This window comes from Lontra canadensis, unplaced genomic scaffold, assembly GCF_010015895.1.
Source record: "Lontra canadensis isolate GAN:19392208 unplaced genomic scaffold, GSC_riverotter_1.0 scaffold16, whole genome shotgun sequence".
NCBI lineage: Eukaryota > Metazoa > Chordata > Mammalia > Carnivora > Mustelidae > Lontra > Lontra canadensis.
In genome coordinates, this window is record NW_022631010.1 from 43002 (window position 1) to 62589 (window position 19588).

General features: G+C 46.8%; 1 protein-coding gene across 1 annotated transcript in view; it reads right to left on the bottom strand.

Moving 5' to 3' along the window:
* CNBD2 (cyclic nucleotide binding domain containing 2) overlaps positions 1-19588 on the bottom strand; it is a 43472-nt gene that overhangs the window by 22476 nt on the left and 1408 nt on the right. The window contains exons 2-7 of the mRNA XM_032858750.1: positions 17588-17725; positions 15172-15225; positions 11329-11492; positions 7629-7785; positions 6957-7108; positions 4408-4546 (exon numbers count right to left, since the gene is read on the bottom strand). Coding sequence (XP_032714641.1) covers positions 4408-4546; positions 6957-7108; positions 7629-7785; positions 11329-11492; positions 15172-15225; positions 17588-17725 — 804 coding nt within the window. The remainder of the gene's footprint in view (positions 1-4407; positions 4547-6956; positions 7109-7628; positions 7786-11328; positions 11493-15171; positions 15226-17587; positions 17726-19588) is intronic.

Genomic DNA, 19588 nt, shown 5'->3' on the forward strand with positions numbered 1-19588 from the left:
CTACATAGTATCAAAAGACCTCAGAGTTAAATCTGGGGACGCACGGCATTCCTGGCTTTGGAGGTGATCACCCCAACATTTTAGGAAAGAGGAAGCAGATGTCAGGGAGGAGAAAGGATTGTAAAGTAGGGAGGGTGGTCTTCAGGGCTCTCTGCTTACTTACCAGTCCCTCTGCTAGGCTCTCCCCACTCTCCTGACATGGCCACCAGGATTCTCCAGATCTAGCACACTATTCCCCATGGCTGGCAAGGGCCTCATCCTCATCCCCACCATCCTCTGGGTCAGACCCTGTGCTTCCAGTCCTTTAGACGTTAGAGGCTGGAAGCCAAATCCTCCCAAACATCTCCCAAGCCTCCTGGCAGCTAAGTAGGTGATTCGGGTTCCCCGACCCAGACGCGCTTGAGCAAGGTTTGGTTTTGGATGGCAAGCTCTCCACTGTGCTCGTGGAGGCAGTGGCTACAGATGTGACTTCCTGAACTTGGCAGGAGCAGCAGCACCTGTGACTGTCCAGTCTGGACTGGGACTAGGAGTCATTTGGGGGTCCCCTTCAGTGTAAGGTCTGTTCCCTCAGGCCTCCCTGTCACCAGTAAATCTGTTAGCCATTCAACATCCTCCAATAACTCCCTTTCTGCTTACATTTAGCTAGTCTTGACTCTCTCCTCTGGGACTGAACCCAGTCCCAATAACATATAATAAAAATAACAGCACAAACACCCACCTGGTGTTAAGTTTAATAATCGGCTCTCTGGGAAAAGGTACACATGTCTGTAAATCTTAGTCTTATTAAGGGTGTGCTGCACACAATTTATAAATAACAATAAAACATATTATACTCTTACTGAAAGTTCCAAATAGCCAAGGGATTCTCATAGAATGCTGTTGTGGACTCTGGCTGAGTTCTTTATTTTTTTTTTTTAAATATATTTATTTATTTATTTATTTGACAGAGAGAGAGATCACATGTAGGCAGAAAGAGAGGGGGAAGCAGGCTCCCCGCCTAGCAGAGCGCCCGATGTGGGGCTCGATCCCAGGATCCTGAGATCATGACCTGAGCTGAAGGCAGAGGCTTAACCCACTGAGCCACCCAGATGCCCCTCTGGCTGAGTTCTTATAACCGTGACCAATCTATAGTCACAATTCAACCATGATTGGAGAAACAAAGTTGCATCCAATCCACTCTTTTCCCAATAAACTTAATACTATTAAGTCTGGTTTGTAATCTACTGGTAAACGACTTCTCACCCTTGTCCAAATTATATTCGCTAATAAACCCCCTTTAGCTATGGCGCTATATTTATTAGAATTTCGCTTGTTCAACACTGATGTAACTCCCATGATGAATCTATTATGAATAGTGTTTAAATACTGGAAAGACATTTCCATAATTTTCTTCTCTTCACAATGAGATGGCTACAGACCCAGCCCACTTTTAAATTTAATCTGCATCGTAAACATTCTCTCTATAGCTTTCTTAAGACAATCAGCAAAACCATAAATCAAAACCTGACTCAGGGTATCTGCTGATTTCCACTGTCCTGCTGGGGCCAGTTTTCAGCTACCAACCTGAAGTCACTGACTGCGCAGGTGGGAAGAGACGTGCATAGTTGTACAGTGTTTCCACCAGATAGCTAAAATAGACATAAACTCCAGAGCACAGATAATAGTAAAATACAGTAATGTCATGAGGAAATGATGAATTTTCATTATTTGCTACACTTGTTTTCCATATAATATATTTAATTATAGGTTTATATAATTCAAGTTTTAGCAATTATTTTGTTTATGGTCTTGCAAAATTCCTGAAATCTTAATCGGCTCTCAAAGGCCAATAAGAACCGACTCCAGCATATAGCCAATCTTGCCTTTCCTTTTGTCCAATGGTCCAACACTTCAAGGCTCAACTCCTCACCTTCTCCAGGAAGCCTTCTTTAAAGCCCCCAGCCTTTAGAGAGGTCTCCCTACTAAATCCTTGTAAACTCAAAGAGTTTGCACTAATCACTTGGTAGTTGTTCTGGATAACTTTGTCTCTGCTCAGGCTCTAGTGGAAGAGAGATATAAGGAGAGAGAAACAGTCTTTTCCATCCTCATATCCCTCCAGAGCATGAACCAAACTTGGCAAAAAAAAATCAACAAATGTTGATTTTAATATGAGCTTAATATGAGCAACAGCTATATGAGCTTAATATGGCTTAATATGAGCTTAATATGAGCAACAGCTATATGGGAGCTTAATATGAGCAACAGCTATATGGAAGAAACTAAAAGTTTGGGGGCAGAATCCTTGTTCTGCCACTTACTAGATGGGTGACCTTTCCTAGGGTATCTTAACTTCAACTTCCTCATTTGTAAATGTGAAATAAGAATGTCTTCCTGATAGAGCTGTGGTGAAGATTTATGGTAAATGGTACTGTGTACACAGTTCACCAAAGCACTGCTTGAAATAGCAAAAGATGGGGGCAACCAATCCCTCAGTAGGGAACTGGTTAGATAAATTCAAGTACAATCATATAATAAAACATTGCACAAGTGGTTAAAATATATATATATATTATATATATATATTATATATATATATATATAATATATATATGGGTTCTTTATGGACTGATATGGAACAATCTACAGAAATACTCTTGAAAGAGCAAAATACAGAACAGCCTGTGTAGCATGATGCCATTTATGAAAACAAGGAAAAAAACATATACATGCATTTGCCTTTATATACAAAGAACAGCCACAGGACAGACACAGAAGAAAGCAGTGACGGTAACTGTCCCTGGGGAGGTACACTGGGTGGCAGGGGGAAAAGGTGAGAGGGAAACATTACTCTTTTGAAACTTTTGGATTTCAAACCAGGTGCAAATAAACCAAAATAAACAAAAACAATTAACAATGCTAGTAGAATCCCTGGCACAGGAGCAAATGGTCTCAAAAACATGGTGGTTCTCATGACAATCATCAAAACTACACAGGGGTAGAGCAGAGTCCACAACTGACAGACAGGTCAACTCAAATTGCAAATCCCAGCCCCTGAGAAGAGCTTTGGAGTCAGACAGACCTGGGTTGAACCCGGCCACTGCCCCTCATCAACTGTGTGACCTTGGACAAGCCACTTAACCTTCCTGTGCCTCTGTCTCCACCTCTGTCAAATGGGAATAACGGCAGTACCGGCCTACACTGGACTGCCATGGGGCTGAAATGACACAAAGCACATGGAGCACACAGCCTGGGACAGGGTAAGCACTCAAAAAATGTCGGACTCTGTTTTCATTATCAACCAACAGAGAAACTGGCACAGGACATAAAGCAATTCACAAAAGATGAAATTTGGATAGTAGACAAACATGATGAGTCTCACTAGTAATGAGGAAAAATGTAAATTAAATCCTCAGTGAGGTAGCAGTTGCCATCTATGAAATTAGGAAAGTTTTGAAGGAATGACAGGAGAGCCCAGCAGAGGTGTGTGGTGCTGGCAAAGGTGCACACTACTGGAAGCTCAATACAGTGGATCCTTCTGTATAGCAACTTGTTCCAAAATCCATAACACGTTGATACCAAGCAAATCCACTTTTTTTTAACATTTTTTTTTATTTATTCATTTTTGAGAGAGTGAGTGCATGAATACAAGCAGAAGGAGTGGCAGAGGGAGAAGCAGACTCCCCGCTGAGCAAGGAGCCTGATGCAGAACTCGATCCCAGGACCATGAGATCATGACCTAAGCCAAAGGCAAACACCCAACCGACTGAGCCACCTAGCTGCCCAAGCAATTCCACCACTGAAAATCTTTTCTGAGGTGATGAGCTCATGGGTGATTTCTTTCCTCTTTCCAGAACTATGTTTTATAATGTGGTCATATCACATCTATAATTTAGAGATCGTATTTTTTAAAAGATTACATTTATTTATTTGAGAGAGGGTCAGAGCACAAGCAGGGGGATGAGCAGAGAGAGAGGGAGAAGCAGACTCCCCACCAAGCAGGGAGCCCGACTCAGGGCTCAATCCCAGGACCCTGAGATCATGATCTGAGCTGAAGGCAGAAGTTTAACCAACTGAGCCACCCAGGCGCCCCTAAAGATTATAATTTTAAAAACTGATCTGGCATCATTAAGATTCAAGGCCCAAGTGTGTAATTTAAATATCTGTACATAAATAAGCCTGTATATGATGAGCTCAAGGAGGGGGTACCCCTGTGTCCCTCTTTCTAATTAACAGTGTATCTCAAAGTCACAGAACCTCAGAGGGAGGGAGGCCAAACTCCGTGGAACGTCTTTTACAGCTGGTACATGGACTCTCAGAAAAGGGGAGCGCTGCAGAACAGGGCTCAGCCCCGCCTGTGTGGCCACAGGACATTATACTAGGCATGCCTCCACAGCTTCCACCCCCCCACCCCCATCCCAGGCCTCTCACCTTGCTGACAAACACGATGGAGGACAATTCCATGAAATCTTTTGAGATCAGCTGCCCATAAGAGAACTTCTCCACCTTCCCCAGGGCTACAAGCTTCCAGAGCTTCTCGTCAGACAATGACTCAAACAGATCCATCTTCCTGAGGGGAAAATCCCATTAGAATTCATCAACCTCGGGGCACCTGGGTGGCTCAGTGGGTTAAGCCTTTGCCTTCCGCTCAGGTCATGATCTCAGGGTCCTGGGATCGAGCCCCGAATTGGGCTCTCTGCTCAGCGGGAAGCCTGCTTCCTCCTCTCTCTCTGCCTGTCTCTCTGCCTGCTTGTGATGTCTGTCTGTCAAATAAATAAATAAAATCTTAAAAAAAAAAAAAAAGAATTCATCACCCTCCATCCCAGAAAGTGCCCAGCTCTCAGCAATTTCCAGAAAGGGAATGTGTCATCTTGCTCTTGAAAATGCCTGATGTGGAGGATTTTACTTGCCCTCCAGTTGCCTCACCTGGCCTGTGGCACCCTCTCCAGCTCTTCCCTCTACTGCTCCCCAGTCCAGTGCTGTCCCCTCTCACTTCCACTCTGCCCTCCAGGGGCTCCTTTCTGGCCCCATCCCCCAATCTAGTGCTCATTAGGCAACTCCCAGAGTGCCTCACTTCAGCTAACCTACTATTCTGGCCCCCAGCCCAGCAGCCCTCCCCCTCCCTTTGGTTTGGGCAACTCACTCCAGCCTCCTCCAGCCTGTTAGTTTCGAAGACTTGGGCCTGTGCCTAATGAATGGGGGACATCTGGACTCCCCTCTCTTTGCCTTTGTTCCCTCTGACTGAAGGCCCACCCTGCAGTGCCACCACCCTGTCCCCACCCCGAGCTCATGCACCACCACTCAGTGGCTTGCTGTCCCTCACGTGCAGCCCCATAGGGTTGCTAACAACCATCTCAAATTTTCTCAGCTCCCACAGATCACGAGCTCGGAACTTGGGTGACTCAGGACACTGAGCTCATCCAGGGCACCAGGGGAGAACAAGGTCGGTGCCACGTCCAAAGGAGAAGGGTCTGGAGACACGGGAAGAGAAAGCAGGACAGAGGCAACACCACTGGGCCCCTACTTCCCATGATCATCTCATTCGATCTTTACAAAGATTTGGGAGAGAGATGAATCATTATCCCCATTTTACAGAGCAGGAGACTCAACTCAGAGAAGGGAGGTGACCCATCTAGGGTGACATGGTTGATAAACCCAAGAGCTGAGATTGCAGCTCAGCCCCATTTTTCCACTGTGTGAAAACAGGAAGTGCTCCTCTCCCTGCAGGGCTAAGTCCTCCCTTCGCAAGCCCCAGTCCCTCTTACAGCTCCTCCTCTCTCCACTCTCCCCCTACCCTACAGGGTGGCCCTCTGTACCCCGCACTGCTCTGGAGCTGCAGAGCCCCACAGCCTGTATTTTCAGGGCTGGGGCACACACTTCATCTGATGTCCATTCTTTTCCTAGGGAGTAACTAGAAGGGATACAATGAGCACCTGTGCGTGCCTGGCGAGACGACAGCGTGGGGATTACCATGGCGAAAGGGCTGCCCTGCCCTCACAACCATATGTGCTTCCTGCCTGATGTCTAATACACTTTACAGGAGGTATTATGTAATCAAGAATCACAGTTTGGGGGTGCCTGGGTGGCTCAATGGGTTAAGCCTCTGTCTTTGGCTCAGGTCATGATCTCAGGGTCATGAGATGGAGCCCCTCATCAGGCTCTCTGCTCGGCAGGGGGCTGGCTTCCCTCACCCACCCTTCTCTGCCTTGTCTCCTCTGTCTACTTGTGATCTCTGTCAAATAAATAAAAATTTCAAAAAAAAAAAAAAAAAAGAATCACACTTTGGTTGGGACTTCAAAGAAACATGGGGCATGGGGTGCCTGGGTGGCTCAGTTGTTAAGCATCTGTCTTGGGCTTGGGTCATGATCCCAAGGTCCTGGGATCAAGCCTGACATCGGGCTCCTTGCTCTGCAGGAAGTCTGCTTCTCCCTCTCCCACTCCCCTTGCTTGTGTTCCCTCTCTTGCTGTTTCTCTGTCAAATAAATAAATAAAATCTTTAAAAAAAAAAAAAAAAGGAACACGGGGTAGAATAGAAGTATTGGGGGGGCACTCTCCTCTATTCTGGAGTGATGGGCTTGGTTAGTGAGGTGGGGTGGTGAAGCCCAGAGATTTCTGAATTGAACATTCTGGGTACATCACCCCACCCCCCCCAACACCAAAGCTTGGTTTCCTTACCTGTAAACTAGACAGAGCAAGAGAAACAATGCCACAGGATTGAATGAGAGAAGTTAAAAGACCTGGGACAAAGGGCTGAGTACACGTAAGCTATTCTATTAGTACCATCCCACAAGGAAGGGATGTTTGAGCTGAGACCTAAGGGTCTAGCAGGAGTTTGCCAGATGGAGAAGTTGGGTGGGAGGTGTCTCCTGTCTCAAGAGCATTCTGGAAGAGAACAGCACCTCCTATCTCCCACTGGGCCTACCACAGTCAGGTACCTAATAAACACACAGGGGGGACATTTTGGCTGATGATGGAGGTACCTAAAAAATTCAAATCGATCCTGAGCATCCTTTTGGAATTCCTGATCCAGCTTATTCTCAAGGAAGTCTTCCCTGTCGACAACGAGGAATTCTGTTTCTTCCATACAGACCACAGTGGCCCTCCTTAGTGAAGGAGTCAGAATGCCCAGTTCCTGTTGGGTTGACACAGGCACAGGCAAAAGCAAGTGAGATGCTACCTCTTGCTTTCTTCTCGCAGCCTTGCCCAACTCTTTCTTGCTTCCATCAGCCCCCAGAAATCTCTACTCCCCAGACTGCAGACTCCCCAGCTGGCCCTGCGCTCCTGTTCATTCGGCACTCCTGGGGGCCCATCCCCTCCCTCTTAATATGCTGCTCATGGAAGAAAAGAGGCAACAGGCTTGACCAGACCAGAAAGAGGAAGCCAGAGGGGCCTCTCGGAGGGGTCACTGCGCCTCTGTGGGGGTTATACAGGGAACACGTTCCTCATGTTCCTCAAACATCACAGATGGAGGAACCATCCTTGGACATCACCTGGTCCAGTCGACTGGCCTGTGACAGGAAAGGGTGCTGGGATCCACAATAGGGCAGGGACTTACACACAGGAGAAGGCAGGACTGGGCCCAGCTGTTCTGGCTGAAGTCCTGTTGCGCCCCCATGCCTGCCCCACCAAGGCCGACCTTCCCCCGTGCTTACCCCAAAACAGTCGCCCTTGTGCAGCAATGTGGGGTGGGTGTCCAGGAAGGCGCTGCTGCCATCGTCATCCTCGGTCACAGCGACCGTGCCCAGGTAGATGAAATAAAAGCTGTTGCCCCTCTGTCCCTTCTTGACAATCACGCGCCTGCGCCCAAACCTGAGAAGAGACCAAGGCCAGTAGGTCTGGAAGCAGCAGGGAGCCTGGCCCATGCTGTGAGGAGCAAGCACTGAACTGTGGTGCTCTTCTCTCTAGGGCAGGAAGACACAGACTGGGACCAGAAGGGACCTCGCAACAGCCCAGCCCCAGCTCCATCAAGCTTGACTGCTTCACTAACAGCCACCAAGTTGCCCGCCTCCATCAGACTGAAGCTTTCTGAGAGCAGAGCCTTTGTCAGTCCGCTTCAGCACACGGGACATGCTCAGTGAGCAGCAGCTGAATAAATGAATGACCAAATCCTGAAAGTAATGGCTGAGTAGCTAAATGATGGAGACCAGGATCCCAGTCCTGATTCTGCCCTGAGCTGCACGGCACTGGACACTCATATTCTCTCTCTGACCCTCAGGGTCTCTTGTCTGTAAAATACAGACGAACATGCCTAGAAAAAAATAGGTAAATGGTCTTCTAATCCTCAAGAACTCACTACACAATCGGGAACCATTAGGGTAGAGGTGCCCAGGTCCAGAGCAAACTCGGAGTTAGTTCTTAAACTCCCAGGGGGAAGATTTCTGCATTTCAAATGTAAGTTCAGATTCTACTTCTTTCAATATTCATTCATTTCCTTCCTTCATTCAGTAAGTTAAATAAATACCAACTGGGTCTATCAGGCAAAGTGAGAAAGGACAGATTTTGTCCTGAAAATTATGGTCAAGTGCAGAAGCTAAATAAGGTTTAAAAGTGCTTTAAGAGAGGTGAGCACAGGTGAATTCAGAAGCACGGAGCAGTGGCACTTAACCCAGCTTAGCAAAGCCAGAGCAGGCTGCAGGATACTGTCTGGAGTCTTCCAGGTAGACAGAGAGACGGAAGAATGTTCCAGGCAGAGGGACCACCACGTCCACAGGCACAGAGGTGGCTGAAAGCATGGTGTCTTCAAATGAATAACAGTGAGCTCCATTAGAAAGGAAAATGGAAAACAGGGAGGTCAGGGGAGCCAGTGGGAGAGAAATTTGGCTAGTTCAAATCATAAGACACTTCAGACACTGGGCTAACTTTAGGTTTTACCCAGAAGGTAATGGGGAACATAAAAGTCTAGAAAGAGGAGATGGCCCAGAAGACAATGACTAGATGGGAGAATATTCAGCTGGAAAATGAGGCTTTGGGGAGCCATAGCTAGTGCTCATCCAAGCCCAGACTCCCGGAGCTGCAGTTGGAAAGACCCTCAGAAACCATGTAGCTGATCCACATCGCTGAGATGAGGGAAGTGGGACCTAAGGAGCCCCAGGCTGCTGAAGGCACACAACGAGTCACACTTGAGTCAGCACTAGACCCCAAATCTCCTAGAGCAGACATCTGAGGCTTTGTTGCCAGGTGTCGGGTCACCTTTCCCACCAGCTGCACCCTGACTTTACTCTGGGGGAAACACTTTCATTCTTGACTCTCAGACAGTCCGTCATCTTGCTGCCAAGAGAGAGGAGGTTTGGCGGAGAAAGTGGTTTATGAGAATGGACTGAGCCAGAAGCTGGAGAACTATTCCAGGACTTTTTAGGACTTTTCAGATAGATAGGCCACCCCTGGCCCAGGTAGGTTTTCTGTCCCTTGTGACTGAAAGAATCCTGTCTAATCTGCTCATTTCCAGTCCCAGAAATAATCAACTAGCTGAACAGGGCTTTAAAAATCACCACCTCTTCATCTTCACACAAACCCATAAAATCTGTATCAGTAATGAGGATTCTGAGGCTCAGCAAGGTTAAGTGGCTTGCCTGAGGTCACACCACAGAGTGGCAGATGCCCCGTCACATTCCAGAGCTTCTACCTCAATGATTCTTTTTCTTTGCATGACACCTTTCTGCCTGCTGTGGAATCTTACTTTAAGACCACGGTGACTTGCTCGTCTTTCCTGGGCTGGACACAAAGCAGATGGTTCCCTCTGCCTGGCATGTTCTTGCCTACACCTCCACTTGTCAAATATACCTACTCCAATGCCACCTCTTTTGTAAGTCTCCTTTGGCCACACCAGATGGAGGGTTCCCCTGTCTCCTGGGCTTACTGCCTATAAACAGAGCCTACACAGGTCATAACAGGCCTTAATCTAGTGCTAGTTGTGATTATGTGACCTGGGACCTCCGTGAAGGAAGATATCAGGACATAGACCTATAGTGTCCTTACAGCCTCCATTTTCAAGACAGGCCTTACCTCAAATATTTCTGCTAGGCTGCTTCTCTTAAGCCACTGAAATGTCCAAGAAAAGGACACCACTTACACTTCTCTAGAACAATGTATTTATATGGTGCCTTTTGTGTCATGAACCCTTGGACAATCTGGTGAAGCCTTCACAGAATAATGTTTTAAATATATAAAACAGGGGCGCCTGGGTGGCTCAGTCAGTTAAGCATCTGCCTCCCACTCAGGTCATGATCTCGGAGTCCTGGGATCGAGCCCTGCATGGGGCTCCCTGCTCAGCAGGGAGCCTGCTTCTCCTTCTCCCTCTCCCTCTGCTGCTCCCCCTACTTGTACTCTCTTTCTCTCAAATAAATAAAAATCTTTAAAAAATGTTTTTAAAATAAATAAGTATATATATAAAATAAAATACAGCAGAAACAGTTGATAATTGCCTTTTAAAACCCAAATTGTGGGGGCACCTGGGTGGCTCAGTCAGTTAAGAGTCTGACTCATGATTTTGGCTCAGGTCATGCTCTCAGGATTATGAGACTGAGCTCTGAATGGGCTCTGCGCTCAGCAGGGGAGCCTGCTTCAGAGTCTCTCCCTCTGCCCCTTGCCCCCATGACCCCTCACGCTCGTGCGCTCTCTATCTCTCAAATAAATAAGTCTTACAAAAAATAATAAAACCCAATTGTTGTCTAGCAATATATGTGCATCTTTATTAAGGCACAGAATAACAAAATCTAGCAGCAGATCTAATTACTACCATAATTTCAAAGATGTGATGAATATAAATTATTTTTTGAGAAATCTGCAACAACATGTGTGTGTATTCTTGGTGATTTCTTTTGGTGAAAAAGTCACAGGAATAGCTAACACTGTCGTGGTTCGTTACCTACATTTGCGATTCAAGGAAATGATAAATTTTAGTTAGATGTTAAAGAAAACAAACTTTTTCTTATCCAAGTTCATAGACCCTTGCCCTAGTTCCTATCTGTACATGGTACAATCACCTGTGACCCACTGTGGCTTTTAGGGTGTGGATGCGAGTCTCAGCTCTACCTCTCATGACTTGGGTGACAGAATATGAGACATTCTACCCCTCTGAGCCTCTGCTTCTTCATCTGAAAGAGGAGGGAACTGGACCAGATCCTTTCTGAGGATCCTACCCAAGCCTCATCAGATCCAGTGGCTCCTTAATCCTGGACAGACTATCAATAAATGAAGGAGACCAAGCGTGCTACAAGCTCAACAAGGAGAACTCCAGTGAACTGACAGATAGCTTTTCACGGCTGGGGTGCCACGGAGACACAAGCAGACTGGCCATGGCCTCGTCAGGCAGCTCTTCCCAGCCCAGGACCCAGGGGTGTGCCCCTCACTGACCGTTCAAAGCGCATGACCTTGGCCAGGAGCAGCTGCAGGGGCTCTGAGTAGTTACGGTAGCTGTCCAAGACCTGCAGGAGGTTACAGAGGGCCTGGATCTCGGGCTCCGTCCTCCAGGAAGGCAGCTTCTGTGTGATCTGCATGGCTTTTGGAGGGAAGTGACCCTGGGGAGAGAGAACCAGAGTGACACACAAGACCCAGCAGTTTTCTCCAGGGGCCAGTGGGCAATTCCCCACACTCCTGCTCTTACACTCTCCCACTCCCCGGACAAGAGTGGCTGACACGTACTGAGGGCTTACTGCGTGCCTGGCATCAGGATACGCAACTTACACACACCATCTCACTGCGTCTTTGCCCAGCCTGAGAAGTGAAGCAGTGTTACGATTCCCATTTGACAGATGAAGACACTCAGGCAGGATGATAGCCTAGATCTGCTACATGCCAAGAGCCTTATCCCCAACTCCTGACCATACTGCCTTTGCTGTTCACTGACCACCCCCGAGACAATAGAGGGCTCCCTGGGCTCCAGGGGACCCTCAGGATATATTCACTGCAGTCAGGGGAGACCTCCCTTGCCTCAGCCGATATCTTGGCATGCTACAGGAGACCAAGGAATAAAAAGAACCTACAGAAACCAGGTCCTGGTGAAGCAAGACTCATGGACCAGTAGCAGAGAGATCTATCCATTCACTCCCCACTCCCACCTACTGGGAAAATGGTACCTGAGTTATTAACACGCCTACTGGCTGCCCATCTCACTTAGGATAAAATCTTAACTCTGTACCCCAGCCTAGGGGCCCCACATGGTCTGACTCCTTTCCTCCCTACCCCCCACCGCCTCACTTCCTGCCTCTCTCCTTCATTCTCCAGTGTCTAGAATTCTACCCATCTCTTGCAGGTGCCAAGCTCACTTCTGTCCTGCAGTCCTTGCTTGAGCCGTTTCCTCTTCCTGGAATGTTCTTCCCCTGCATTTTCACATGGATATAGCTGCTTCCTCCTCTTCATTCAGTTCCTAGCTCCTATATCACCACATCCTCAGGGAGTCCCTGCTGGATCATTTGACCTAAAATAGTAGGCTCCCTTCCCAGCAGTATGTAGTTTCTGAATCACTTTTCCCCAAGTAATTCATACTTTCTGAAATGACCTTATTCTTTTTTTAAAGATTAACTTATGTATTTGAGAGACAAAGAGAGTGCGCACGTGTGCGCACACACACACGAGTGGGGGCGCAGATGGAGAGGGAGAAGGAGACTCCCCACTGAGCAGGGAGCCCCACATGGGACTCCATCCCAGGACCCTGAGAGCATGACCTGAGCCAAAGGCAGATGCTTAATTGACTGAGCCACCCAGGCACCCCTCTTTTTTATTAATGTGCATATTATCTATTATTTCCCCATCCTACACACACACACACACCCTCTCTCTCTCTCTCTCACTCACTCTAGAACTGCACTATCCAATATGGTAGCCATTAGCCACACGTGGCTATTGAAATTTAAATTAAGTTAAATTAAAAAAATAAGTTCTGGGGCACCTGGGTGGCTCAGTTTGTTAAGTGTCTGCCTTCAGCTCAGGTCGTGATCCCAGGGTCCTGGGATCGAGCCCTACATCGGGCTCCCCATTCTGCAGGGAGCCTGCTTCTCCCTCTCCCTCTGCCTGCAGCTCCCCCTGCTTGTACTCTCTCTCTCTCTCTTTCTGTCAAATAAATAAATAAAATCTTAAAAAAAATTAAATTCCTCAGTCACACAAGCCACAAAGCGCAACATGGGTCTGTTGGCTACTATATTGGACAACACAATTGAACATTTCCATTATCTCAGAAAGTTCTATTGGACAAAGGTGTCCTAGAATATAAGCCCCAATAAAAACACAATAGTGGCTTCATCTATCTTATTTACCCCACTCTAGAATAACACCTCACATGTAATGGGCACTCAACAAAATAAAAATTTATGGAAAGAATGAGTGAATGATGGCTAATTTCACATAACAGTAGTTCTCACAGAAGCAAAAAAGAAGTGGGACATGAGAAATTCTGGACAACAGTTCTGAAGCCTTGCATGTCCCCTCAGGCTCAGTGATTAATAACACACAGGTTCTGGATGTCTGGGTGGCCCAGTCGGTTAAGTGTCTGCCTTCAGCTCAGGTCATGATCCTTGGGTCCTGGGACTGAGCCCCAAATCAGGCTTCCTGCCCAGCAGAGAGTCTGCTTCTCCCTCTGCCCTTCCCCCCATTGGTGCTCGCTCTCTCTCAAATAGATAAATAAAACCTTTAAAATTTTTAAAAATTAAAAAAACAATAATGTGTAGGCTCTAGTGCCAGGTACCTGGGTTTGAAACTTGGCCTGCTCCTTCCTAGTTGTGTGTCCTGGGACAAGTCACGTTTCTCTGAGCCTCAGTTTCCCTATCTGAGAGCAGCAGAACCTGAATGTATAAATAGCAGAGCTAATACATGTAAGGGGCTTATAATGGGCCTGGCTCTCAGCCTGGAACTATGGAAGCATTGATCTTTTTTTTTTTTTTTTTTAATTAAGTAGGCCTCTATCCCCAATGTGGAGCCCAACATGGGGCTTGAACTCATGATCCTGAGATGAAGATCTGAACTAAGATCAAGTCAGATGTTCAACCAGTTGAGCCACAGGTGCCCTGTGTTGGCCATTTTTAAGATCCGAATCCAATCTTCTTCCCTCCTAACCCTCTCTTGCTATCAATAACCCATTGAGATTTCTATGACAGGGTCCATTTAGGACAAAACACAGATGACTCTGGTTTCTATGAATAAAACTGATTCTCCAGGCCCACCAGGGGCCCTAATTCTTTTAGGAAATCTCTCTCACCACCCCCCAACCCTTAGAAACTCCCTTCTCTGGATTCCCACAGAACTAACTCTGTTATTTAACTTCCCAGGTAACTTTCCTCACTTTAACTCCTACTTAGCTCCTTAAGGGAAGTTACACCACCTAGAATCCCCACAACCAGACACAGATCTAAGTTTAGAGCTGGTAAGAACTTCAAATCTTTCCTGTAATAGGTAGATCCCTTTAAAATTTAAATTAAATTTTGGGGCGCCTGGATAGCTGGGTTAGTTAAGTGTCTGCCTTCGGCTCAGGTCATGATCCCAGGGTCCTGGGATCGAGTCCCACATTGGGCTCCCTGCTCAGTGGAGAGCCTGCTTCTCCCTCTATCTTCCCCCTGCCCCTGTTTGTGCTAGCTCTCTCTCTTTCTCTCTCTCTCACAAAAATAAATAAAATCTTTAAAAATTTTTAAATTAAATTTTAATTTAGTATCCAAGACTTAGTGAGAAGCTGGGAAAATAACAATTCTTGAAATTCAGAAAACAAGTCACACAGCCCAAAGTCTCACCCAGATATGAAGCATTCCCTTGCCAGAATGGCCATCTGACAGTCGGGGTGGGGAGGGGGGGTTGGTGTGCCCAGTGTCTCTCAGAGGGCTTGAGGCCGAGACAGAATTCACACACAGGCCAGGGCTCTCCCCACCACCCTGATTATTTCTCCTGTGTCTGGAGCTCTTACAGCCTCTACTTTGCCTTTTGTTCCTTGTCCACGGGTCTAAGTACAGGAGCTCTCCCTGCTGGTTCTGCTCAGCTCTAAGGTGACATATGGGTTCAAGGATGCTCATAGCCTCAGAATGTCGGGACTGGAATCTTGGGTCACTGAGATCGTCTATTTCATAGATGGGAAAATTAAGTGGCTAGTTCAGAATGATACAATGGGTTGGGCGGAAATCCAGATTGGACCCACCTGTCCTGATACCCAGCCCAGTGCCTTTTCCAGGCCTGATGCGGAAAGAAAATTCCCAGCAGCAAGGTCAGAGTTATGCATACCTCCTCTGCAACAAAGTCCAAAGTATCAAACATGATTCGGCCTTGCCTCCTTTTCTGCGGGGGGAGAAGGGAAGAAGGGGGAGAAGAAATAGAATCAGCAAGACTACTCCTAGAATTTTGCACTGAAACCCTCCGCTCCCCATCCGTGTGGTAGGCAGGAAGCCATGGGAACCCTCCTACCAGCCGGCCCTCTCATGTTGACCTCTGCTCAAAAGCCCCAACTCAGCACCAGACTCGGGCCCAGCACTTACATGTCATTGTTGAGACAGAGAGAGAGGAGGAGGGGTGAGGATAAAGATAGGAAGGATGGAGAGAGAAAAGGAAGAGGGGAAGGAAGCAAACTAATGGGAAAGTAGAGAGGGACACAAAGGGACAAAATGGAGGCATCGATGAAGCCAGCCTTCCCTAGCGCCTGTCAGGAACCAGGCATGCTCATCTTCCTTCCTTACTCCATTTCATCCTCAGGATGGAGCAGGTATTACTGCGCCCCCTTTTGGACTCGAGGTGGGTGAAGGAACCTGCCCAAGGACCACACACTGAGTTATCAGTCCTCTCCTAGAGTATGGCCAGAAGAAGGAAGTATAAAATATCTTAAGGATGAACTAATCCAACTCTATCACCTAACAGTTGCAGGGGGGATGTGGGAAGAGTAGGGGAAGAGGCAGAGAAGGGTTGGGGGGAAGATATGCGGGAGAAGGCAGGGGGCAGGAAAGGGACATAAATAAGGCCCTGACCACCACCTGAGGGAAACCAAGATTCCCCCAACCACCTCTCTAGACATATCTCAGGTCCTCCCCATCCCAGAGCCCCATTTATAGCTTATGTGCCTGCGTGATGCATCTCAAAGAGGCCATGAAAGAAAGCAATGGTGTTCGAAAAGATCCGGATTCACAAGCTCTAATGAAAACTGGTCTGTGGCTCTCTTGGCCCAATCCCACACTACGGCCCCCTAACTCTCTGCCCAGCGGCCATAGGACCCCCTGAGGCTGCCCTGAAGAGGCTTCTGCTCTGCTCAAGTCTACTCTGCCCAAGCAATGTCATTAAGTTTCAGCCTCACGCTCCCCTGATGACAAGGCTGATCTGGGTCTTCAGCTTCTGAGTGCTCAGGCACCATCCCACGTCTTCTGATAACCAAAAACTCCTGGCTCCCATGGCCCATTGCTTTACAACTCCATGATGAGGCCCTGAGTCAGAATTTCCTTCCTGACAGCGAACCTCCGTCTCCCAGTTCCAATTCCTCCACTCCATCCCTCCCCAACTGATGGTCCAACCACAGGGCAGAATCTGGCTGTAGATTCATTTGGTTTGGCCAGCATAATGTCTTTAAAATATATGAATTTGAATGTCTTCAGATGGGACATGCTCCTCTTTTCTGCAGACCCACAGGCCCCTACTCCCTGCTACACCTTAAACTCAGCCACACACACACACAGTTACACCTGCTGGCCCCTCAGAGACCAACCCAAGATGGCCTCTCTTTCACCCATCACCACCACCATTTGGGACAATTTCTTGGAGTGAATCCCAGGGTGCATTTGGGAGGCAGGGCTAGTCACTCTGTGCACAACAGGAAAATGGGCAGGGTTCGTCCAGAGATTGGGAGAAACTTTGGGGCCCTGAATAGTAATGAAGACGCCTTTGGGGATCTAGAATAGGTTAGCAGAATGGTGATCAACTTTTCTGAGCTGAAAAGTGTGTATGATCTACCACTGGGATAAATTTTTTAATTTGAAATGGGGACCGTCTAGAAAATTTAGAAGCATGGCCTCCAGAGTGAGCAGGGCCCTGCATGTGTTCCTTTGCTTAAGTGGAGGGGACAGGAAGGAAGGTAGAGAAGATGAACAGTGGTGGGCATTCAGAAAACCCTGACTCTAATGAGGCTTCTGGATTTCTCTGGCTCTTTCGATCCCAGTTGGAATGAAGACGGCTTCTTCCCTTCTCCTGGTGTTTCTTTCCACATGGAGGGAGTTGTGCTGTTAGAACACTACTAGCCCTTCTCCTTCCACATTGAGAAGGAGTAACTTAAACTTCTTGGTGAATCTGGAAGGAAAAACTGGGTGAGATCATCCCATCTCCATCCCTCTGAGCCCACATTCTGCTCTGTCCTCCTCTGCTGTGAGTTTAGGGCAGGAGGCCCCGCTCCTGTAGTAGAAGTCTGCCATGGTCCAGCACTGCCCATGACTGGGCACGTAAGGCTATCCAATTCTGGAGTTTAGTCTTAGGTCATCCTCTCACTTGATGATACAAATCACCTTCTCCAATAAAGTCTCATCATTGACAAAAGTGACAGTTGGGTCTCCCACCTGCTTTACCCCTTGTCTTCTCTCTGTTTGGTTCAGTATACAGTCTGGGAAGTGAGGTGCTATTTATTGGACCCCCTTAAACCCTCCCAATCCTGCTAAGGCCAGCTGCTTACATCCCAGAAGGAAAAGATAGGGTGCTTTCTGTGAGCAGTCTCCATGATCTGATATTCCCGGAATCCCCTGAGGCCCTGGCGGAACATTTTACACACTCGGATCATCACAATGATATCCATGGTGAGCTGGTACAGCCCCTGTGGAAACAAAACAAATTAGATCAGTAGAAACCACCTGTTTTCAACAGCCACCCACAGGCTGGATGGTGCTGACAAGGTGAAACGGGATAGGATTAAATGCTCGAGCAATGGTTACATTTTCAGGAAGTCTTCAAGCCTGTTGAAATCATGTTGGTAGCCTGAAAATGTCCACAGCTGGGGGTATTTATGCCGCAGAAACTGGCAACTCTACTACAAACCTCCCTCCCCAGGAGCTGGTTGGAAAAACATCCTCCAGCCCAGTTCTAGTTAAATAACAAGTCCTTCACTTCAGTCCAGGAAACAGCACAAGAGACAGCAGGCAGCAAGGGGTGATGGAAAGAGCCTGGATTTTGGAATCAGATGGATCTGAGGGAAGAAAAGTCAAGCAGATGCAAGACTTTGCTCGGCAAGCATTGCTGCCTTTGAAGAAAGAGGAAGGGGGCCATGAACCAAGGCATGTGAGCGGTCTCCAGAAGCTAGAGAAGTCCAGGAAATGGGATTCTTCCCTAGACCATCAAGAAAGGAATGCTGTGATGCTGACACCTGGACTTTAGCCCAGGGAGACCCATGCCAGACTTCTAGCCTACATAAGATAATATCATTCGTCTTAAGCCAAGAGATTGTGTGATATGTTATAGCAGCAATAGGAAATGAATAAAACCACTCGTCCAAGCAGGGCCACCTGATCCCAGGCAACCTTTAAGCCTGGGAATTTGGACTTGGAACTGAGAACAAATGAGACTCTGTATCCCAGCATGAATTTGGCAATAAGGGCAGTCACCCTCTGCCTGCCAAGTAAATACAGGGGATAGGGAAACAAGTTCAACACCAAAGAGACAAATCCAGAATGTGAAATAATCTACAAGTCAACTAACCCAGTTTCTTAAGAGACATACAAATAAATGCAAAGTATGAACCTTTGGATCCTGATTCATAATAACAAGCTGTAAAAGCCATTATTTAGGGACAAATAAGGAAATTGGATGTGCCTGGAGATTAGATGATATTAGGGATATAAGTGTTAGTTTTCTTAATATTATATTGATGTTGTAATTATGTCCTTATTTTTCAGAAGTGTCATAAAAAATGCAACTCAGTGGTGCCTGGGTGGTTCAGTCAGTTAAGCCTCTGCGGCTCAGGTCATGATCTCAGGGTCCTGGGATTTAGCACCACGTCAGGCTCTGTGCTAGGCAGTGAGCCTGCTTCTCCCTCTCCCCTGCTTGTGCTCTCATGCTCTCTCTCCCTCAAATAAATAAAATATTTGAAAAAAAAAAAAAAAGGAACTTACTCTCAAATGATTCCACAAGCATACACAAATAAGTAAAGCCAATATGGCGAAATGCTGACTGTTAGATCTAAGGAGTGATCATTATATTTCAACTTCTGTGTTTGAAAATCTCCATAAGGAAACAAATGCAAAAGCTAAAAACTTTCGTTAACGTTTGTTAATCAGGAGGTCAAAAAGAAAATGAAAAGACAAACCAAAGACTGGAAGAATACATTTGCCATGTACATAATCAACAAAGGATTCCTATCCAAAATGACAAAGAATAAGTATTACTGAAAAACTACCATCCAAAACTGCTTTTTATAATTTTAAAAATTCTACAAATCAAAGGAAAAATACAAATAACCCTAAAGGAAAAATGAGCAAAGGATAAGAACAGGTAATTCAAAGGGAAAATCCAAATCTCCTATAAATAATGAAAAGATTCTGAACATCACTAGAGATCATGGAAATGTAAATTAAAGCAACAACAAGATACCATTTTACACTTACCGGATTCGGGGAATGGGAGACATTTCCCATGGACACTGAAAACAAGTGAAGTGTCCATCAATAAGGGCAGCTATCAACAC